Consider the following 25,159-nt stretch of genomic DNA (forward strand, 5'->3'; position numbering starts at 1 on the left):
TTTTTTGAGTTTCTCAAAAGTCCATTTTCTAAATCACCACATCCTTTTCCAATTCTTCCAAAACAATTATACTATCACATTGGTTGCTATTATTGTTGTTGTTGTCATATGGTTGGTTCTAATTAATTTGCAATATAATTTTTCCTCCACTATCACTATATATTGCACCTTATTATTGATACTCTCATCTTTGATGTTCTCTACATGGTGTATTTCTTTTTCTATTTATGCATCTTCCTCAACTATGAGAGTTAATTGATCCATCTCCCATTCTTCTATTGTAGCACTAATATGTGATAAGCAACGATCTCTCTTTCTACATCCTCATTTGTAATACATATCATACTAGCTAATTTATGTTTTAAGTTTATTACGCTTTGTGTTTTCATCCCGACTAGTTGATCTAGTCTACCTTAAGAGTGTCTCTATTTTACTACGGATGAGATTATGGTTTTCATCCTTAGCTTTTTCATCCTCGCGGCAGTCTATTCTATCTTGAATTGTTCTTTCAAAATCTGTTACCTTTGGGCATGCTTTCCGCTTTTACTGTCTTTTGGTTAGACCTCTTTTTCCCATCTTGTTCACGTCTACCTCTGCCTTTGGTGATTGGAGGATTGAATATTCATTGTCATTGATTAGCCCCCTTGCAATGTTTTCACTAGTTGTTATAGTGTATAACTTCTTTAGGTTTGATTTCCTATTGACATAATAGGTAATGTCATTCCCATAATCAATGCTTGAAAGTGAATCAATTAATACTATATTCTTGATATAAACATCATACCATATGGCTTGCAAAGTATATATTGATCTATTCGTAATTATTTTAATGTGATCCAACTCTTGGGTATCAACCCTAATGTTGACTAAAATCTTGATTTCATTAGAATCCTTAAACTAAGGGTCAAAACCTATCATATCTCCCATCGAATTTCCTATTCATTTTACTATTTGATTGTGGAATAGTTCAACTGGGACATTTTTAATAGCTACCCATGTAGGAATCACTAATTTATTTACGCTTTCTCTATCAAAATTAGCTGACCACTCTAAAACCTTTATGCATATCCTTTAAAGAAACATAGAGGTTCATTGATTAATTCATTCCTAACTATGTTGCTTTTACAATGAAGACGGACTAAATTATCAATAAGAATAGAAATGCTTACCTAGCTTCCAAAAGCTTCTTGTATCCACTTTCTAAAATTTGATTGTTTTGTTCTTGGACCATTCTAGAAAGCAAAAAGGCATGATGCTTTGCATTCAAACCATCGATCTTCACTAGAGTAATTGTTGATTATTAATGTATTTTCAGTGAGCATTAGCTTGTTATTGCCTCTTGTGATTGGGGATCTTGATTCATGTTTACCGCTAATATTCGATTTAGGTTTTTTGCCGCCGAAAATTTTATTTAGGGCATCTAATTGAGGTGCTTTATTATTATTATTTTGTGATTTTCCTGCATTATATTTCTTTGATTGTTCCCATCTTCTTGATATTTCCTTTTCAATTGGTCTTGGGTTTCTGCCTGAATGGAATCTATTGCTTATGTTTGGTGCTTGATTCCACAGTTTGTGGATGGTGCCCTTGTTTGGTGTTCTGATTTGATTATTGGCTCTCTTCCGAATTTTCTTACTAATCATTTGCCAGCCATCATTGGCGTGTGCTTTTTCCATGATGGATCTCATTGATGGTAGAGGGAAGTCTTTTTTTCGAGGCAGTGAGAAATTTTAATGTTTATTACAAAATTGTTCTTGCTTGTTTCTCAGCACCTTGTCCTAATCTGCCTTTGTTAGGGCTTCAAATTGGTTTTTATATGAAAAAGAGCATTGATTTTATGCATAGTAGGACTATGTACCTCTTTCACATATTTTGTTTTGATAAAAAAAAAAGGCCATCTGATTTGCAAAAAATCAAATCGTCTTCATGATTCTTCACTTTTTTCACATTAATCGCAAACTTTGGGGAGCAGAGTGTCATTCCCAACGAAATTGCTTCTTGAAATTGTTCAGAGTTTCTTGGTCATTTTGTTAGCTGGTATGAACCGCCTGCTTTGCTACGATGGCTTTTCATATGTCTACTTGTCACTGTATTCAACCCCATATTGGAGACCCTACTGTTCCTAGACCAATTAAAACTCGAGTACTAATTTTTTAGCCTCACCTCCTGTGGAAAGTTCGTCTATTTTTTATGGCCTCAAACCAGTTGCCATCCATTCGTTTCTTTTCCTGATCTGTCTAAATTTGTTGCGGTCACTGTAGGGTTCGCTTGCCCTTCACACCATCCATTGATTCCATTTACAGAGATAGAGCAATTTGACTAACTCGTGTTGTACAGAGTAATCCTTGGAGACCTCGGGCGGTTTAGAAATGCAGAGTTTACAATTTGGTTTGGTGGTTTAGATCTTGAGGAAGATTATCATTTTCTTGACCATTTTGGAGTATATCAAAGCAATTTTCATTGATCAAAGAGTCTCTCCCAACCGTAGGGAGGACGAATCTTGTCTTCTTAAAAGATTTAATTTGTTTCCTTGTTTTTGCATTCGTATTCTGTAGATCCATCTTTTTAAAATTTGAAACTTTTATTAGAGAGATTAGCTTTTGAGATTGCTGATACACTTATTTTGTTTTTGACGATAATATATTTTAGGCAAGGGTATCGATTAACATGATTAGTTGATCCTTTTACAATTGATGCCACCATACTTACACTTGCGATATTCTTTTCAGACCTACATATTGATTGTTGTCTTCTATCCCTCATTAGTTTTTAATACAATCAAAATCAAAATAGAAATATCCATTGCTCAGTGCCTTTACAATTGTTTCCTCCCAGTTCGGATATGCATGGATAATTATGGGCGACTGGTCCTTTGTCCAATGATGGTTCCAGAGTTCTCACCCCACTCTTAATGTTCTCAGTCGCTCCTATTTATTATGTTCCGCTACCTCACAAGTCTGTCTATGATAAATACTTTAAAATATCTTCCTGCGGTAATCACTATTGACTTTTATTTGTGTCAGCACTTGTTCATTCGATGTTCTGTTCTTATGCGTCCTCGCCCACTAAATATATGTATCGTGTCTTTATCTTCTCTCCCTTATGCCTGTGTCGAGGCTTGTATGGTGTGCCCTACACTGCAGACTTTTATGTGATCTTTGTGTCTTATTTTCTATTCCTTATCTGCTATCCCTTAGTACATGTGTCACTTTTATGATTTTCTATTACTGACTGGAGTATCATTTGTTGCTGACTGTATTCCTTCCAGTCTTATTCTCTTCAGATATATTGTTTACTGTGATATATTAACTTCCACGTTAATGATATTGTATGTTTCGTATCCTCCTCCAGATTTGATGTGGGTTAAAAAATTTATATATTCTCCCCCTTAACTGATACGAAAATCTCTCTGCGCTGACTTAGTAATAATAATCCCCGCTGCCAATGAGGATGTATTTGTGTTTAATATTTTATGTCTGGCCTGTATGCTGCATTCACTTTTTCTATCTTTCTAACTGCTTCTACATTTCATCTTTTCTATCATTTCTTACATTTGCAGTCTGCCTCTGATACCATGTTAATGTATGACCACTGCAAATGTAATAGTATTTCCTGTAATTTCTGTGTTCCAAAGGCAGCAATCACTCTTGTATTTATATTGTAGATGAGACGAGGAGAGACAATGTCCCTTCACGGGACATGTCTATTCATTAACACGTACTATTTCCTGTAATTTCTGTGTTCCAAAGGCAGCAATCACTCTTGTATTTATATTGTAGATGAGACAAGGAGAGACAATGTCCCTTCACGGGACATGTCTATTCATTAACATGTACTATTTCATTCTTTATGATTAGTAATTATTAGACAATTGTTAATTGTATCTGATTATATATACATATATAAAATGTATGTAAACATTAATTTTGTAATGATTACTAATCAGAATGATTAACTAGTAATCATAACAAAGTATCTCATAGTTAAATCAATTTGACTGAAGCTACAACATTAACACAAGGTAGTCTCAAATAGTTGAAATAAGAATAAACAAGCAGCAGTAGCATTGTGATCAAACTAGGAATCTTCTTTAAAAAAGTTATGCCTCACACGTCTCTTATTAATTGCAAGAATATTGTCCAATACATTAAACATCCTCTCAGGTTTCATAATCAAGAAAATCCCATTAGAAGGGTTGTGAGAGGAAAAAAAATGCACCTGGATTTTTTCAAAATGCAACTGATAATTTGCATCAGATGAACTTGGAAACACTCCCATAATTCCTTAACGACCAAAGAACTTGAATATCCTTTTGCCATTATCTGTAAATTTTCTCTATTGCACACCAAATAAGATGGAGCTCTAAAATTCAGACCTTCTTTCTCAGCTACAGAAATAAGATAAGGGAGTTGTCCTGATCCTTCAACTGTATCAGATATTTTACAAGCATGACATCTTTTCTGCAAATAGCAAACATGATAGAAATTAAAATGGTTTTCTATTCAAGCACATATAATGAATTATATTATTTGCAATCATCAAGCTGTTATATTTCATATTCAATTTGAGTAGCAAACGACTCTCTTTATCATCTATGTTCTAGAGACCTTCGACTTGCCAACAGAAAAGCACAGAACCATGGTACATAAAAGTGTATGGCCATCCTTTCCAGTATAATTCTATAGAAATGGGAGGATAAAAACTTCCAAAGTCTCCATTGTCTATAGTATGTACATTGTACTACTTAATATTTAAATTTATTTTAATACTGTTGTAATTATTTTATAAGTAGCCTTATGGTATGCATTTTTTATTTCAGATGCTGATAATTTGATTGTTTATAATCATTATACAGTGAATGCGAATATAGATATTGGTATAGACCCTAGGTGTAATCATCTTATATATGAACTTGAGAGTATGAATAAAGAACATACCTGAGTAAAGACTCCTCTAAGTATCTTTGCAATAGTAATCTTGGCACATGCACATGCTGATTTCACATAAACATAATGTTTCAATATCTAGGTATACATGTGTTTATTTCATGCTCAGCATGGGCCACAAGGGTGATATTATAAAGATATCATGTGGCATATCAGCTGCAAACTCATCTCATACAAACTGGGAGAAAACAATCATTGGTGCTATTCTAGGTTTCATTACTTACAAGGTTTATGAGCAACCAAGTTCTTACAGGAAAAAGCAAGCAAAATCAGTGGAAAAATAGTGTAAATGTTAGTTCATAGAAGAAATCTAAGGAATTAATGCATTCAGATTTCCACAATCCATGCAAATGAACTTCTGGATTTGATTGTGTACAACTTTTTCACCAGCAACGTTTCAAATCAAACACCGATTTAACATCAGAAGTTTGTTAGAAATGCAATCCTAAGAAATTAATCTGCAAATTCAAATGCAGAATAATAACTTTTTGCATAAGATTAGTCAAGTATCAGGAGATTTGAACCATTCATAGTTACAATAGTTTGTGTCATGGGAGCACCATTTAAGCAGAATAATACTGTTTTCAACTGGGGTAGTTTTTTTATTGTAAATAGTTAAATTAAGGATTTTTTCTAGAGAATAATCCAGTCTGTATTGGATCAGACCTGTATACTTAATATGCTTTTGATATTTATCAAAGTCTCTGATTATATGAACTGATCGATTCTCCTGAATATAATAACTATGGTTGTGATGACTGCTGAATCTACAAATACCTTGGTGATTGATCATTTCAAGCAGGAGCCATCAACTTAGTTAAATACATATCTGAGGGTCACGACCATGAAAGGTCGTGACTTCCCCCGTGGCAAAAGCCACGGGAAGTCACGGCCTTTGATGGTCATGACTCTCATTAGAGTGAACGATGATACTACAATAGTTATGTTAACCATAGACTAATCTGCCGATCCATATATATAAACTATTTGAGACTATTACTATCATATACAATTATATGTGTGTGTGTGTGTGTGTGTGTGTGTGTGTGTGTGTAGTATTATCACAACATATAAACATATGCATCAATATACAAAATCCATATTAAATATAAGGATGCTTCAATCCGAATGAAGCTATATCCTTAACACTCCCTCTTAGAAGAAAAGAGGATTGAGAGCATACTACTAGGACGTATATTGTCTTAAACTATTAACACTATTCCTGTGTAAACTAGAACTGAATCCAGTAATAAACACCGTATCAAGAAATCAAAGCATTCTGGATTATTATTCTAACGTAGTCAATCTTGATACATCCATCATTATATATTTCTCAATTTAGAAGTATATGATAACAAGACAAACTATTTTTAAGATTGTCACTTTACAATAGTGACCTTATCTGCAAGAAAAATCGTCACCTTTCTTGCCACAACATATCCACAATATTGCAATGTTGAATTTATTAATTATTCAATAACAATTTTACATAATATTGAATTACAGTTTGGTTATACCAAGTTTTTTCCTAAAGTATTCAAGCTTTAACCTTACTAGAGGTTTGGTGAAGATGTCTGCATTTTGCTCCTCAATGCTAATGTACTTTAGTTTGATAACATTTTTGTCTACCATATCTCTTATATAGTGGTAAGGAATATCTATATGTTTAGACCTGTTATGAAAAACTAGATAAACTAAGAGTTTAATACAGCTTTGATTATCACAGTGAATTATGGTGGATTCTAATGGTTTGCCAAATAATCCATATAAAAGTTTTCTTAACCATACTACTCAAGTGCTCCCATGGTGGCTGCCATATATTTTGCTTTTGTAGAGCTCTGAGCAATTGTTGACTGTTTTCTATTGAACCAAGATATCATAGTTGATCCCAAGCTAAAATAGCACCCTATTGTACTCTTACGAGTTACGATCAATAAACAGCATGCCCAGTCAGAATCATAATACCCTTGAAGTTGTAGTTCAATATTATCATATTTTAATCCAAGTCCTATAGTTCCTCTCAAATATCTTAAAATGTGTTTTACAGCCTCACACATTAAGCGACTTAATACATTTGTAGCATAGCAGATACCTGGTCGAGTGTTTACTAAATACATAAGAGATCCAACAATTTGTCGATAGTGAGTAGGATCTATTCATTTTGAGTTTGTTACTTCACTCTTTAGTTTATGAAGATTAGTTTCCATTGAAGTAAATAGTGGCTTACAATCCATCATCCCAAATCTGATTAATATATCTGTAGTGTACTTTTCTTGATTTAGGAAGATGTAATTTCCCTTTTGTCGTACTTCTAAACCCAAAAAATAATGTAGAAGGCCTAGATCCTTCATGTCAAATTCAACTATGAGATCCTGTTTACATTTTGCTGTAAGATGATTAGCACCTGTTATCAACAAGTCATCAACATAAAGAGCGAGTATCAACATGTCATTGTTAGATATTTTGAAATATGTATTTGGATTAGCTTCATTCTTGGAGTACCCTAATTTGAGAAGATAGTTGTCTATTCTCTCATACCAGGCCCTGGGGGCTTGTTTCAACCCAGAGAGGGCTTTCTTTAGTTTACATACATATAGCTTTTGATCATGTGTAGTGAATCCTTGTAGTTGTTCTATATATACTTCCTCTTCAATGACAGCATTCAAGAAGGTTGTTTTTACATCCATTTGATGTATTTTCCATCCTTTAGATGCAACAATGGCAATTATCATTCTTACTGAAGTATAACGTGCAACTAAAGCGAACGCTTCTTCATAATCAATTCCGACCTTTTGAGAAGAACCCCTTACAACAAATCTGGCTTTGTGTTTTTTCAATACTTCCGTCAAGTGCATACTTGATCTTAAATAGTCATTTTGAAGATACCATTGATTTGTCTTTTGGTCTGGAACAATATCCCAGACATCAGTTTTTAGAATGGATTGATATTCCTCTACCATTGCATCTTTCCATGCTTGACACTTTAAGGCCTCCTCAACATTACTTGGTTTTGTTTCTGTGCACTCTGGTACTAAGGCAACATAGCATTTTTTATTTCTTGTTTTCTTATTTTCTCTAGAAACTTCATTTGGTTCCACATTGTTCTCTTCAATTATTTTCCTTGCCCATAGTGGTCTTTTTTTGTGATTTAAAACTTCATCATTATCAATAATGGATGCAGGTGTGTCTTCAGAGAGATTCTCCCTCAAATTTCCAGTTGAATTATCTTTTATAGTGTTCTCCCTCTGATTCTCAGTATTATAATCATTTTCTATGAAACTCCCTCTGATTTTCAATTTCCTCATCTTCTTTGTTTAAAGATGTTTTGAAAGCGATCTCTTCATCAAACTGAAATCCCTACTGATTTCAACAGACTTTTGTCCTTGAATATAGACTCTTTATCCTTTAGTTGTTTCACTGTAGCCAACGAATATGCCTTTCTTTCTGGAAGGTTCAAGTTTAGACCTTTTCTCTTTGGGAATGTGAATGTAGACAGGACAAACGAAATTTTTTAGATGACTAAGAGTTGGTTTGATTCCTATGAAGGCTTCTTCAAGAGTTATATTTTCTAAAGTTATATTAGGGCTTTTGTTTTGAATGTACACTGTTGTACTTGTTGCTTTGGCCGAAAAAGACATAGGGAGATTTTGATCATGAATCATGGCTTTTGCTGCTTCTATAATAGTTCTATTTTTACTTTCTGCAACCCTATTTTCTTGACGATTATAAGGCATTGTAGTCTCCCGCTTAATTCCAATAGAAATACAAAACTCTTTGCAGATGTCAGATGTGTATTCACCTTCGTTATCTGATCTTAATGTTTTTATTTTTTTTCCAGCGTGGTTTCCCACTAGGGCTTTAAATTCTTTGAATTTTTGTAAAACTTCATTAAATTATTTTAAGTTTTAAAAATTATATCCAAGTTTTCCTAGAGTAATCATCAATGAAGGTTACATAGTACAATAATCCTCCGAGTGAAGGCGTTGACATGTGTCCACACAAATCAGTGTGGATAAGTTCTAGTGCAATTTTTGACTTGTGTTTACTTAAAGGAAAGTATCCTTTCTTTTTTTTTCCTAGAGCACACCCTTTACAAATGCTAATGTGATTAGTTTTGAGATTAGGTATGCCTCTAATGATATTCCCTATGGTAGGAAGAGCCTAAAGCCAAGGTGTCCTAATCTTCTATGCCAAAGTTCATTTGAATTATGGACTTCATGATTTAGTGCTTGATGTTTTGCTTTAATGTTTAATTTGTACAAGCTTCAAAGAATCTCTTGATCCTATGTTGATGGCATTCTTAATGTTGGAGTTTTAGTCCATAGTAACACTTTATCTTGATTGAATATGACACAATATCATTGGTATGCTAGGCCAGAAATGAAAAGTAGGTTTCTTTTTATTCTTGGTACAAATAGTACATCTTTTAGTAGAAGAGTCTCCCATTTTTATTTTTAATGAGCAAGTCCCAATTCCTTTTACTGGATGAGTAGAATTATCTCCAATTGTGAATTCTTCTGTGCAATACTCTTTGAATGTTTCAAACTGATTTCTGAATCCAGTTATGTGTCTTGAAGCTCCAATATCTATTATCCAAATATTATTACTTGTACTTAATTCACTTGATAAAGCTACATAGAATAGAGGATTTTGCACTTCATGAGATTCCGATATGGTAGCTTAAAATATTCTTTCTTTCAGGACAATCTTTTCGAATGTGATCAAATTTATCACCTCGGTGAGATCCTTTTCTTTATGATATTCAAAATTATTTCCTCTCTTTGGTTTCAATTTCCTCTTCTTCCTTTGTTGTTGGTAAGGCTTGAATCTCCCCTTCTTGATTTGTGCAAATTCCTCTAGAGATTAACCAAGATTCCTCTTGAATACACTCATTCTTGAGTTTATCAAACTTTGGAAGTGAGGGACAACTTACACATTGAATGAAAAGTTCCCATGATATAGGTAGGCCTCTTAGAGCAATTAATGTAAGTTCCTCGTCATCTGCATTGTTTCCAACTGTGGCAAGTTGGTCTCTTATCTTAGAGATTCTTAAAAAATAATTTGTCACTGACTCTCCTTTGTTTATTTTTATATCCAGGAGTTGATGTTTTAATGTCAATATTATGCTTGCATTGTTTATTTCAAATGTATCTTTTATAATTTTAAACATTTCATATGTTGTTTTCAATCTTTCTATGGAGGGAAGTATGTGATCGCTTACAGCATCAATTATAATCTTCTTAGCTTTGTTGTTACATCTTTTCCAAGTTTTTTCTGATTCTTCTTCAGGCATCTTAATATATTTTTCTATGAAAAAATCTAGTTCGAGTTCTTCAAGTAAGCTCATAATTTGAATTTTCCATGAAGAGAAGTTTGCAGCCCCTTCAGTATGTCTTCTACTTTGATTCCATTCACCATTTTGATTTAGGTTGAGTTTTTGACTTCAATAAGATGAGGAACAAATCTGAATATTGAGTTTTCTCTAATTAAGCTCTGATACCATGTTAAATTAAGGATCTTTTCTAGAGAATTATCCAATCTGTATTGGATCAGACCTGTATACTTAATATGCTTTTGATATTTATCAGTCTCTGATCGAACGAACTGATTGATTCTCCTGAATATAATAACTATGGTTGTGATGACTGCTGAATCTACTAATGCCTTGGTGATTGGTCATTTCAAGCAGCAGCCATCGACTTAGTTAAATACATATCCGAGGCTCACGACCATGCAAGGTCGTGACTTCCTCCGTAGCAAAAGCCACGGGAAGTCACGATATTAGAGTGAATGATGATATTACAATAGTTATGTTAACAATAGACTAATCTGCTGATCCAGATATATAAACTATTTGAGACTAATACTATCATATACAATTTTATATATATATATATATATATATATTATCACAACATATAAATATATGCACCAAATGAAGCTATATCCTTAACATATATGAATCTTAAAAAATAAAATCAGTATCTGGGCATTTGCAAAGAGCCATGCTATCATTCACAGCTGTTTTAGTTCATAATTTTAACTAAACATTTTAAACTGGCCTCTCAGCATTGATGAAGATGTCTCGTATCTTTTAGCTGTCCCCATTTTATTCTTTGAAACACCAAGCATATTTTCCTTCAATTCTTCTTGAACATTTGATGCAAGAATTTCAGTTCAAGGCAACAGTGGACCTCATTCCTAGTATAGCACAGAAAGTAGCAAGGGCATAAGCTTACAACATTAACAACCAAACTAATGTTCATTTACAGAGAAAAGTTTAGAGTGCTCGCATCAACATCCATCTGATCTATTGTCTCAAAAAGCATACCTTGAATTTTTCAGTTTCGTAGATTTCCCTAGGAGTCTATCTTAGCTTGAGGTAAGTCATATCCGCAGTTTGAAATTTGTGCACAGCTCTATGCTTAACTTTTCTTATGAATTATTTATATTTTATCAGCAATCAACCACTGAATTTATTTCTCATCCCCTCTTGGCATCCCCTAAACAACATCAAATTGGTCAATAGGCAATCCCTCAAAACAAATATCTTAACAGGATATACTGGTAGATATATGCAATGCCCAACTCCATGAACGTTGAATGTATTTCAAACTCTCACCTCAAGTCCTTGGATATGATCTATTATATCTGCTTATAATCAGAAAAAATATTATATTTATCATCTTGTTTACCAGTTCAACATGGTGTCCATCTTTTCCCATAATCTAACCCAAAACCTCGCATCTCTATCTAAAACAATTGATTTATGAAGCCAAAGGAGAAATCAAACATAACAAAAAACTGTGTGCACATTTTGCCAAACTTATCTACTAATCTGTAATGTCCCCATTGGTTGCTAGCATCAGAATTTCAGGGATTAGCCTAATATTGGATCCTCGTAGGCTAATGAGGATGGTTAGAGTCATCTCCAACATTCAGCAATTTATGGATTTAACCTTCATTAATTGTCATTTGGACTCCATTTTCCATACTTAATATGTATAGTAAGTCAGGGGTAATAGAGATCGACCCTTTCTATTTTTAGAAAGTGTATTGGGTCACATGGGAAATTATGAGAGATTCCTATTTCAGATGGCACAACAATCAGACAAGTATTTCAAGAAATATTAAAGTTCAAGTGACTTAAGTGATTTATTTAAATATTTTAATGTTATAAAGTTACAAAGCTACTTAAGTGGCTAAAAGACAAAATAGTCTTTTATCCCACATTGCTAAGTTGTTCGAGCCTCTCCTCATTTTGAAGTTATAAAGGAAAGCATTTGCATTGGGATTGTTACCACGAATGTATGATATTTCTACAAAATCCTAAAGGTTGCTTAAATATCACTGGATATTTCTGAAGGACGAAACCCCTTGAGGAAAGTAGTGAGGTTAGACGAAAACCTAGCAACTCATATTTTCATTTCAGAACTATAGTTCCAGATTGATACATTAAAGATTTGCAAGGAGTGGAAGTTCAACAGTAAAGTGAGTTAGGTATTGATAGTCATTTCAAGGAATTGGTATGTACAATCTAGTATTGGTATTCTAGTTTTTACTTGGCAGTAGAAATAGCAGATAATAAATTCAGAGCTAAGGGAGTAGCCAAAGTACTTGCAGAGGCACATCTCCAGGTGTAGAGTGATTCATGTAAAGTTTGAACCATGACTAGTCTCAACTCTTCTACCACAAAGAGATACTAAGGAGCATACTAGAAGTGAGCTGGAATAGAGCAGCATACCAGTAATAATCCATGTGAGGGCAACATACGGTAAGAGAAGTCAAGCGCAGTCAAGGGAAAAAAATAGAACTCACATAAGCAGGTTCTAGTAGACAATCTCACATCTGAGATAACAGTTACCAAGTATCGGGCAGGCAGTAGGAGTGTAAGTTGGAGGACGGCATCAATTTCAGATCTTGGTCGAACTTCCGTAGCCGTAACACCTACTGAGAAGGGGGAGAGTAGAATCAAGTTAGCATATAATACAGAATAGGAGTCTGAGAACACTCACGATGGTTTCCAGTTAGTTCACGTGGTCATTTACCTTCCAGCAGCATTGTTACTTCGCCAATTGCACAAGCTTACGTCTCCCAGCCAATGGGTATTTCATTACTATATCATTTGTACTGTTTATTTTTTATTATTCAGTTTGAGGTTGTATCTCTGTAAACTCCTAGAAGTGTGAGTTGCTTTTGTACAATTTTCAATAGCATTAAGAGACTCGATTGGATAGCAGACAGCATTAAGCTTGTTGCATTATTACCTTGCTGTAACTCTGTATTGCAATTTTATGTATTTAATATATCAATACTATGTCTTTGCAAACATTAAATCAATGAACTGGACATCTGAAAGTTAGAGTGAATCATGGTCATAATCAAGCTACAAGGAGTCATTGACCAACAGTAGTATTGTGTATGCCAACTGTTTGATTAAATTATGTGTTTAGAAATTAAGCATCCTTTCAATATCTTCCAAGAAGATTATTACAATGGTATCAGAGTTGTGCATCCTGCCAGCCTGGGAAACAAACTTTCAGCCTCCGTAACATATTTTCAGGGAAATTTAATGAGTGCCAAACCTACCACCCTGTTGGGTTTGTTTTGCATTTGTGAACAAATCAGAAATTGCATAGTCCCCAAGGGTATATTATTGTTGTTATTGCAAAGTTGTTTTGGCAAAGTTGTGGACATCATTCAAAGGAGTCAATTATAATAGCCAGTGAGTTTTGTGGTTATTCGTGGTAGCATAGACACCCGTTTCGATTCAGTTGACAGCCAATCTATTATTCATCAGAGTAGCGTATTCTGCCAACCTATGTAGTTATCGGAAATTGTTTATCAGAAATTATAATCAGAGATTTCAGCAGAAACGTATTACAAAAGGTTTAATCTGAATGGTTTAAATTTTCTGATAAATGTTTTGAAAATTGTATTCTATTGGAGGTTTGGAAGAGTACTTCTATGTGAAAAATAAAGTGATGCTACTGCCTGAGCTATAAGTCCTGCTATCTTGTTGAGTAGGAAAGTTATTTTTTGTTCAGATTTGCTATTGCATTTGGAGTGACCAGCACTCTAGCTTTATTTTTCTATGGAAAAACATAGTAGGATTGGTAGTTCTAAAATTCGGTAGAGTAAAGCAGAATTTAGCACGAAAATGAATGCTTTGCAGCAGAGTATTGAAAGACTTAAGCTTCATCAACACAGGTTCGCAGAGTGCTTGTCGGATCCAAAGATAGTTGAGAGGACAGTGAAGTATATAGTTTCTGCCTTCAGAAAGCCGACTTAGAGGTTGCAAGGAAAGAAGTTTCAATTTTCCCCAACAGGTGTCCATGATGCAGATGTACCTGTATTTAGTACGAGACCTGCTAGTCCTATCTGCAGTGTTGATGGTGGACCCATTTTACAAAGATCAATAGATGTGTCATTACCCTTGGTGGATAGCGACGCTAAGCTTCAACACGTTGAAGCCCCTAGAGTTGTTGCAGTTAGCGCAGAGAAAATTGATGTAGTTATTACTACTAATACTTCGGGCTCTCTTGAGGAGGGAATTATTATTGGAGATTTGTATGAGAGTTGTCATAGTGTTGCTCTAGCGCAAGAGGCAGTGGCTTCCTCAGGTGGGATTGATGCAAGTATGGAGTCACCCAGCGATGATGCCATTGATTTGGGTGTTATAGTGGAGTTAGTAGATGTGGGTTCATGCTCTAGCATTATTGATTCACAACTTGGAATAGAGTCAAAGTTAGGTGATAGCAATTGAGACTCCATTAGGTGATGGGGATATAGACAGTGTGGACACCTATGGTGATTTGTTGGATGATGCTATGATTTGCACTGGGTATGATACCCCTTGTTTGATATTGGGTGATGACTCTTATGAGATTTTGGATGAGTCCTAGGATCAATGTTTACAAGATCTTACTATTGAGGTGGAAGTTGAGTCATGTGGGGAGATTAAGATTACGAGGGCTTCTATTTCTTCAGAGGAGTTGTTTGAGGTACATAGTAGTTGTATCTTGAATGCAGAATTGAGCAAGGATGGTAGCACATGTATAAGTGATTTTGTGGTGGGCAGTTTTGATTCAGTTTCCTATTACGGTGTAGTTAGTGAGACACAAAGCTTGCATAGGAGTCAGGGGTTACAAAGGCATGATGTGACTTATCAGCTGAAGGTGAGTGATAGTGACATTTATTCATCTCTTGATCATTATGATGTTATTCGGCATATGTTAGCTACATCTGGTTGGGGTGCTCCAGTGTCAAATGAGCACAGTGATAGTAGTCTTTCCCTAGCAGAGGTCCATGCGCTTCGAGAGGCTATTAGGATCTTGAAGCATAGTTACTCTCAGTTAGTTGATGACAGAGATTACCTTCTAGAGTGGGGTAGCACCTACTATGAGGTGTTGTTAGGGAAGACGGAGGAGGTGGTTGAGCTCACCCGGGAGCTTGAGGTGACGATGGACTCTATTCAGTATACTCAATTGGCTCTTCAGGAGTCACAATCACAGTTATATGAGGTTACCATGGAGTTAGAACGGGTACAATCAATACCAGCCCCAAACCCTGTGCAGTTACATATTGTGGTTGGTGGTGAGTTTGCTTCTACAGTTGAGGATGAGGGGCGCGATGATGTGGCGAACACATCCGTCCAGGATATGAATGTAGTATATATAGAGGAGGCAAGAGCATTAGCGGAGACAGGCTCTCGTGGTGATTTGCTTCCTTCTTTTGTAAGTGAATATATTTCTTCTTTTCATATGGCTAGTAGCATTGGACAATTGGCATTGTCACATTTTCAGAGAGATCAGTTGTGGATTGCGAGGGAGCAAATTGATGCTTCCACATATAATTTCTACTGTACTGATTCATTCATGGAGTATTTGCTTGACAACTCGAAATTGCGGGAGGTTTCATACAATATATCTGAGGTTGCTCTCATTTGGGGATCTCATGCTATTTGACGATTGGTGAGGAAGATTGTAGAGACCTTGGCTACAATACTTCCCAATAGGGATTTTTTGGTTGGGCTTGCTGAGAGGGTTGCCCAAGATCTTGCCCGACCAATAGTTCAAAGTCAGAGATTGGAGTCATCTTCTAATCTCCAATTTGGTGACGATGAACTCGTGACAGAGATTGGGAGTTTTTATCAGCATTACACTGTGAAGAGTTCTTATCACTATTCTTTTGACCCACAGGTGGAGGACTTGGCTTTCAGTATTATGGATGGTGACAGAAGGTTTGGTATTCATTACACCCGTAGAGGGCGTACTTGTTCGCTAATGGAGGGAGATTATGAGATACAGGGTATTGTGAAACAGTTGGATGTGCTAGTGAATGAGATGAATCAAAATCACAAACGGATGACCCAACTGATTTCAAAGCCAAGATTTAAGCACAGAATGATATCACTTTTTCTAAGAGCGAAACGTGATGATATAGTTGCAGCTTCAGATTTGTTGGACATTTCTTATGAGACATTGCATGAGTTGGGCACAATTGAGGTGGAATGTGATGAGGATTTATGTCAGGTTAAGTCAAATGATGCAGTTGTTGGCATGAGTTCCCCGGATCAGGTATTTGATGGCAATGTAGCGACAGTGGGACTAGGAGCATGCGAGGATACTGTCATATAAGCAGCCACTTGTATGTCGGTTGAGCCATCCAATGAGGAGTTTAGCAATATACAAGCAGTGGTATATGCATGCTCTGATGGTAGTACACTTGTTATTGTTAATGAGGTGAGCGATGTAGTGATAGAGTCATGTTATACTATCGATCAACAAAGTGTTGATGTTCACTTCATGAATAGTCCTACGTTTGACATGGATGCAACATTGCCTTATGAAAACCCATAGTTTGAGGTTAATGTTGATCACTTACCTGAGTGGAGTTGGGTTCAGTTTTCACCATCTGCAAAGATTCAATTTTTTGTTGCGACAGTTAGTAACATTCCTGTGCCCACAAATTTTGACATGGCAACACCTATGGTTGATACAGTTGGCATGAGTGCATATGGTTCTCCTGTAGCCAAGTCTCTTCAAGGGATTGTTGATCTAAATTCTAGTCCAGTTTATATTATATGGGTGAGAACCAGGATAAGGATATTTCTTGTGGGGGATTCTTCCGGTGGCATTCTAACTCCTACATCATTAGCACAAGTTTTGAGTGCTATACTACAGGTTATGTTGTTGGTTCTGATGATGTTAGTGGTATGCAATTGGTTCAATGTTTACAGAGGTGTCACATACTACATTTGGGATCCAAGGGGAGGTTGGAGTTCACTGTTATTGTTGGATTGCTTGAGGGCAAACAATCTCAGGAAGGGAGGATTTGTAATGTCCCCATTGGTTGCCAGCATCAGAATTTCAAGGATTAGCCTAATATTGGATCCTCATAGGCTAATGAGGATGGTTAGAGGATCTTTTGAGGATTGATTTGTCTCCAACATTCAGCGATTTATGGAATTGACCTTCGTTCGATGTCATTTGGATTCCATTAGCCATACTATGTATAGTAAGTCAGGGGTAATAGAGATCGACCCTTTCTATTTTTAGAAAGTGTATTTGCTCACATGGAGAATTATGAGGAGAGATTCCTATTTCAGATGGCATGGCAATTAGACAAGTATTTCAAAAAATATTAAAGTTCAAGTGACTTAAGTGATTTATTTAAATATTTTGATGTTATAAAGTTATAAAGTTACTTAAGTGACTAAAAGACGAAATAGTCTTTTATCCCGCATTGCTAAGTTGTTCGAGCCTCTCCTCATTTCGAAGTTATAAAGGAAAGCATTTGCATTGGGATTGTTACCACAAATGTATAATATTTCTACAAAATCCTAAAGGTTGCTTAAATGTGACTGGATATTTCCTACGGACGAAACCCCTTGAGGAAAGTAGTGAGGCTGGACGAAACCCCTTGACGAAAACCTAGTAACTCATATTTTCATTTCAGAACTGTAGTTCCAGATTGATACATTAAAGATTTGCAAGGAGTGGAAGTTCAGCAGTAAAGTGAGCCGGGTAATGATAGTCATTTTAAGGAATTGGTACGTACAGTCCAGCATTGGTATTCTGGTTTTTACTTGGCAGTAGAAATAGCTGATTATAAATTCAGAGCTAAGGGAGTAACCAAAGTACTTGCAGAGGCACATCTCCAGGTGTTGAGCGATTCATGTAAAGTCTGAACCATGACTGGTCTCAACTCTTCTGCCACAAAGAGACACTAAGGAGTATACTAGAAGTGAGCTGGAATGGAGCAGCATACCAGTATATAATCCATGTGAGTGAAACATACGATAAGAGAAGTCGACCACAGTCAAGGGAAGAAAACAGAACTCATGTGAGCAGGTTCCAGCAGACAATCTCACATCTGAGATAATAGTTACCAGGTATCGGCCAGGCAGCAGGAGTGTAAGTTGGAGGACAGCATCAGTTTCGGATCTTGGTCGAGCTTCCCCAGCCGTAACACCTACTGAGGAAACATTAACTTAGGTTATGGGTCTCCAGTTCTTTATTAAGGAATTGTCATCTTTTGCTAACAATTTGACAATACCTCAATAAATGTTATTGCCTAGAGAGCCTCTATTAATGGCTTCTCTATTTATCCAAAGTAGATCATCCCTGCTCCGTTCTGTCATTTTTACGAAACTCCACTAGCAAGCCATTTGTTTGTGGTTAATTATCATTTGTACAACAACTTGATAGTCCTAAGCATTTATTCTTTGGTGATTTCCATGCCTAGACATGTGACATCTTCCCTTCCTATCACCTTAGGGCTGAGATTCTTACATCTAGCTTTGTTGCTCTCCTCGTTTTCTCCACCCAAAGTAAAGAGGCCCTCATAGAATATGTAAAATTGATCTTTAATTTGTTCTGGGTCGCTTATAATTGTATCCTCTGACCAGATACTATCCACCACCTCTCTGAAACTTTTTTCTTTAATGATTTAAAAAGATAATTTTGTGTCATCTATCACCATTACTCAGCCTGTTTAATTTTGCTCTGACCCTTAATCGTTGTGCTTTAGTAGTTTGAACTTTCATGTCATTTATCTCCATGTTCTTTGGATTATTCTGAAGACCAGATTCCAGTGGCAAGAGCTGCTCATGTAAGACGGATTAAGACTTCTTATTATTGATTGCTTTCTTATTGCCTAAGTTTAGAAAATACCTTTCCAGCTGGTGATATTCGTTTCTCAAGCCTCAGTGACAGATTTACCCCTTAGTAATCACCTAGTGATTCCCTTATGTGTAATAACTAGAGTGAATTTGTCTGTTTTATTGTATTTGGGAGAGACTCATTAGCCATCATTGTATTGACATTAATGGGTTTGACCAGAAAGGTGGAAGAAACCACTCTAACTCTGCAACCACTCTCACTCTAGCCAAAACTTTAAAAAAAAATCTGCTAGCACAGGATCTACCTAATCTGCAATAGATTCTTCCATTCCCTTTTTTGGTGTGATGCCAAGTAAACCATATGTTCTTATTCTCTCTTTTCATCCATCCAAGGGATCAAACAGGTTCAGTTTGTTTTTCAGTTTATACCAAAAGTATTTCCCATCACCTTAACACCTCATATCAACTCCTCTACATTTGTCTTCCTTATTTTCACTCATTTTGAAGTCTTCACCCACTATCCAGTGCAGATCTTGGGGATTGCACGCCCATTTCCAACGATCTTTTTTGTCCTTATATTCGCTAGGGGCAATAATAGATCTGGACAGCCCTATTACGTGAGGAAATCCCATGACCAGTAACATAATCGGTTCATCTGTTACAGGGGATAATGGAAGCTCCTCCTTTATCTTTAACATGATTAAAGGAAATGGGAAGATTTATTCTAGATAAATTTAAGATTGGTGTCAAGGGTAAATTATGTAGCTTTCACCTCTTGCAAAAGGGAAAAATCTGTGCTTTTCAAAATTCAAATATCTCCTTAGTATGTTTTTCTATCTGGGGACTCATGTCTCCTACTATTCCAAGCAGAACAATTGGTCATCATTAGATGTGTCCTTTTTTTCTTGAATCTGTACAAAATTAAGGAATGCTATCTTCTAGTTTCTTTCTCTTGGAGCAAGGTTCTTTCATTTCCATAAAAGAGTTGGGAAGAGTGCCTTCAATATTGGAGGCAGAAACAAGTACAGCGTTAACTCCAAAAGGAAGGATCATGCAAGGGTTTTGGCCAGGCTCATCCATAAGAGACTCTGAAGGGATAACAAAAATAGATGCCTCAAAGGCTCAGAAAAAGGTGACAGAAGGATTGCCTTTCTTACACAAAGGCTCCATATTACGGAAGTTAGGGGAGTCATCTCCAGACCAAAAATCACTCTAGCCCAGGGTTGAGAGCACCATGTCAGGATTAACACTGCTTCCACTGACCATATCATTTCCCGCTATAGAAGGATTAGATGTGTTATTGCTAGCAGTATAGGTTTCCTTAGGGTTATTAAATTTATTCAAAATAATAGGAAATTGTTTCCTTAGATGCCCCTACCATCTGCGTCAAAAGCATGCACTAATACCTCCGAGGATTTCAATATTACATGAGAATATTTTTCCAATCAGATTAACTTCAATCAGATTAGGAATATCTTTTCCTGACGACAAAGACATTATAATCCTAGCATCCATGTGAACAAATGCAGCTTTAGTTTCTTCTACTCTTAGCACATTTCCATTTGTTGAGAGCATTTGTTTGAAAAAACCCCACAAAATGGGAGGTGCATTTTTAACCGTAACCTATTTAGGATATGATAGAGTGAGGATTTCTTCATTTAAAGCCAAAGGCAACCAAGTTAGTACACAAAACCTATATTTGCCTATTGTCTAAATATTGTTTGGTAGTAACCTTTTCATGCATGCCATTTGTTGAGTGCGATCATTTGCTTTATTGGATTTGCTGATGACAACTTCTCTGTGTGCCCACAGAATTAGATAGAGGAATAGGCCATGACAAGATGACTTTGAAAAATGATTGGGAGGGCCACAATTGACTGGATTGACATGAGATCAAGAATCAAATGATGTAAAAATTGAGCAATAAGGACAAACGATTACATAATAATCTTCCTGGAAGATATTGAAAGGATGCTGAATTTCTAACCACAGAATTTAATCAAACAATTGGCATACGCAATACTATTGTTGGTCAATGACTCCCTGTAGCTTGATTATGACCATGAATCACTCTAACTTTCAGATGTCCGGTTCATTGATTTAATATTTGCAAAGACTCATAGTATTGATATATTAAATACATAAAATTGCAATACAGAGTTACATCAAGGTAATAATGCAACAAACTTGATGTTGTCTGCTATCCAATCGATTCCCTTTATGCTTTGAAAATCATACAGAAGCAACTCAGACTTTTAGGAGTTTACAGAGATACAACCTCAGACTGAATTATAATAAATAAACAGTACAAATGATATAGCAATGAAATACCTGTTGCCTGGGAGACATAAGCCTGTGCAACTGGCAAAGTAACAATGCTGCTGGAAGGTAAATGACCATGTGAACTAACTGGAAACCATCATGAGTGTTCTCAGACTCCCGTTCTGTATTATATGCTAACCTGATTCTACTCTCCCCCTTCTCAGTAGATGTTACGACTGCGGAAGTTCGACCAAGATTTGAAACTGATGCCGTCCTCCAACTTACACTCCTGCTGCCTGCCCGATACCTGGTAACTGTTATCTCAGACGTGAGATTGTCTGCTGGAACCTGCTCATGTGAGTTCTATTTTCTTCCCTTGACTGCGGCCAACTTCTCTTACCGTATGTTGCCCTCACATGGATTATATACTGGTATATTGCTCCATTCCAGCTCACTTCTAGCATACTCCTTAGTATCTCTTTGTGGCAGAAGAGTTGAGACTAGTCATGGTTCGGACTTTACATGAATCGCTCAACACCTGGAGATGTGCCTCTGCAAGTACTTTGGCTACTCCCTTAGCTCTGAATTTATTATCTGCTATTTCTACTGCCAAGTAAAAACCAGAATACCAATACTGGACTGTAAGTACCAATTCCTTGAAATGACTATCAATACCCGGCTCACTTTACTGCTGAACTTCCACTCCTTGCAAATCTTTAATGTATCAATCTGGAACTATAGTTCTGAAATGAAAATATGAGTTACTAGGTTTTCGTCTAACCTCACTACTTTCCTCAAGGGGTTTTGTCCTTCAGAAATATCCAGTCATATTTAAGCAACCTTTAGGATTTTGTAGAAATATCATACATTCATGGTAACAATCCCAATGCAAATGCTTTCCTTTATAACTTCGAAATGGGCAGAGGCTCGAACAACTTAGCAATGTGGGATAAAAGACTATTTTGTCTTTTAGCCACTTAAGTAGCTTTATAACTTTATAACATTAAAATATTTAAATAAATCACTTAAGTCACTTGAACTTTAATATTTCTTGAAATGCTTGTTTGATGGTCGTGCCATCTGAAATAGGAATCTCTCCTCATAATTTCCCATCTGACCAAATACACTTTCTAAAAATAGAAAGCGTTGATCTCAATTACCCTTGACTTACTATACATAGTAAGTATGGCAAATAGAGTCCAAATGACATCAAACAAAGGTCAAATCCATAAATCGCTGAATGTTGGAGACGAATCAATCCTAAGAAGACCCTCTAACCATCCTCATTAACCTACAAGGATCCAATATTAGGCTATTACAACTCAATTTGGCTATTCAGTAGCTATCAAATCAATGAGATTCAAGTAAAGATCAGACACTTTTTATGATCTGATGGAAAAGTTGATAAGAAGAAACACTGTTAGATGGGACTCGTGCTGTCTTGAGAAGTCTCAAGATACATTTGAGCTGAAAGATCTAAGAGAACATGGTATTCCCTTGCTATTAAATGGATAATGAAAGCTAACAGCTTGGAAGAGTCTTGACTTCTGGGATCTCATGACTGACAAGTTCTTTGTTACCCTTGCAGGGTTCAATGTCTTCAAAAGTCTTTGGCAAGATTATTAATTAGACAGGCATAGCATTACTAACTGTGAATATATCAATCTTGAAAATTGTTAATGTTAGTGTAGTTTCAGTCGGATAATTGCACTGAAGATATTTGTATATATATTATATAATACTTTGTATATATATGAGATATATACTTAATACATTTAATAAGCAAATATTATTCATAACTAATGAGAGTAGAAGAGTTATGTCTCTACGGAAACATGCCTCTTAAAATCATATACATATGCTTTGAGAAGGTAACTTGAAACACACATAAAATCTACAAGTGCTATTACGAGTTACAAAAAAAAGATAAAATGATCGTATTTTAACATGGTATTAGAACATGTTTCTATCTTGAGATAGCAACAATGGCAATAGAAATGTTGAGCAAATGGGACTACGTGAAACCCTAACACTACGGCATCGAAGGAGAATGGATGAAGAAAGTGCTCATTTAACTACCAAGGAGAGTGTCATTTCATCTGCAGTCAACCAGGGTCTGCTATATAACCATGACTGTTTCCTGCTAAATAGATGATAATGTCACAGCAAAGTAGTGTGCTGGCCTCCAATATCCTACTATGAGTTTCCTCACATTAGTAAAGTGATCATTACAACTCCTGAGACTCTATTGTAAACAAATTACATCAATATATTGGCATTCAGAGAAACTGAAATGTTTAATATCTACTTTCAACATTTCCTACGGCCCTCTGGATTTTCCAGTTATGAACTTACGTGAGTATTGTTTGCAGTCAGGTATCCGACAGAAATACATGATAATAGCTTGAAGCTATGAAATATTGATGTGAATATTATTACTGTATATGGACGGATGGAGAAAAACACATACATTGGCAGCAGAGTCTTCAACGAGAATTTATAGTAGAAATTTCAATAATCATCAAACAAAGTCCACTTATTTCCTTAATAACTGGAGATTAGCATCGATCAAATTAGAGATGTCACTTGGGAAAATCGGCAACTTATATATCACTGAGAAATTGTGATTTGAAGAAATAGAAGATAATTGATAATACCACAATACATTAATACTCAGACCACTGAACTCATGATGCTCAGGAAGGGCAAAATGTTCCGAAGACCAAACAAATGTATACAGCACCGTGGAAGTAAGACCTACAAAAGGTATGGTCGACTACATAGCAATGATCATTTGTCTGTGCATATGTTCTCTTCCTTCACGAGAATAAGTGTATTTATTAATCTTATGTGGGAGAATTGCTACGCATGTATTGGTATCACCTTCAAAGAAAATGATGTTCAGAAATACACAAGACTTTCATTATTTTATATTTTCCCTGCTTTCACACTCTGTGACCTGGGAGTATAAGCTAACCACTGCATACAATAATGTGACCCATTGCAAATTGTATCTCCTTTGTAATGTTCGGCAAAATTATTTAAATTGAAGGCAGGCAAAGAAGTTGTATTTCTGTATGTGGCGACTGACAGAGGACATAATTAAAATTCTAAAAAGATATGGAAATTAAGTGCTCTTGTGAACCCTACATATATCATGTTTGCCTTTCTATTGGAGCTAATAGTGTTCAATCAATCTTCTCTTCTATATTCAGAACAATAGTTGGAAGATTAAATGTTTGTATCGAAGAAGATCGTAGAAGATGTAGTGATAAAATATGAAGTCATAGCTACAAGAGATGGGGCTAGATAGAATATCAATTTTATAGATATATCTCCCTGCTATGGTACATTGATGATGCCTACTTTTGATATAGATATATAACCTCCACGTGATCATCAATATGTATTTGATGTAAATGTGCAGAAAAAAGTACCATCATGTGAAGACAATACTGATAGTATTTGACATTGTTGAGTAAATATGATCAGCTCTGTTTAAAAATGTCATGGATAGATATCGTTGTACATGCCAAGAAATAAGGATATCTTCAAAGATATGTAAGTTGAAAATCTGTGATAATAATTATATCTCTGCCATGTATGCCACAATATATATAATCAGGTATAGAAGTTGTGGGCTGGATATTAAATCATTAGGATTGAATGTTTTGATTCACCAGTAATCATAGTCTCTGATATTGATCTACAAAAGATGATAGTTCAGATTACTCCAAATATTGTCATATTGGATGCATTTGCTGATAGCTTAAGATGCCAAATAACATATTTATGTTATGATTCAAACTTGTTGTAATGGGGGTTG

The 25,159-nt window shown here is 35.7% G+C and overlaps 1 protein-coding gene across 1 annotated transcript in view; it reads right to left on the bottom strand.

Annotated features, from left to right (window-relative positions):
- The window catches only part of LOC149529596 (uncharacterized), a 118,534-nt gene that overhangs the window by 15,107 nt on the left and 78,268 nt on the right, over positions 1-25,159 (bottom strand). The window contains exon 3 of the mRNA XM_089810593.1: positions 4,219-4,460. Within this exon, the coding sequence (XP_089666719.1) occupies positions 4,219-4,460 (242 nt within the window). The remainder of the gene's footprint in view (positions 1-4,218; positions 4,461-25,159) is intronic.

This window comes from Cupressus sempervirens, chromosome 11 (assembly GCF_028749045.1).
Source record: "Cupressus sempervirens isolate cs-2001-9-10 chromosome 11, ASM2874904v1, whole genome shotgun sequence".
Lineage (NCBI taxonomy): Eukaryota > Viridiplantae > Streptophyta > Pinopsida > Cupressales > Cupressaceae > Cupressus > Cupressus sempervirens.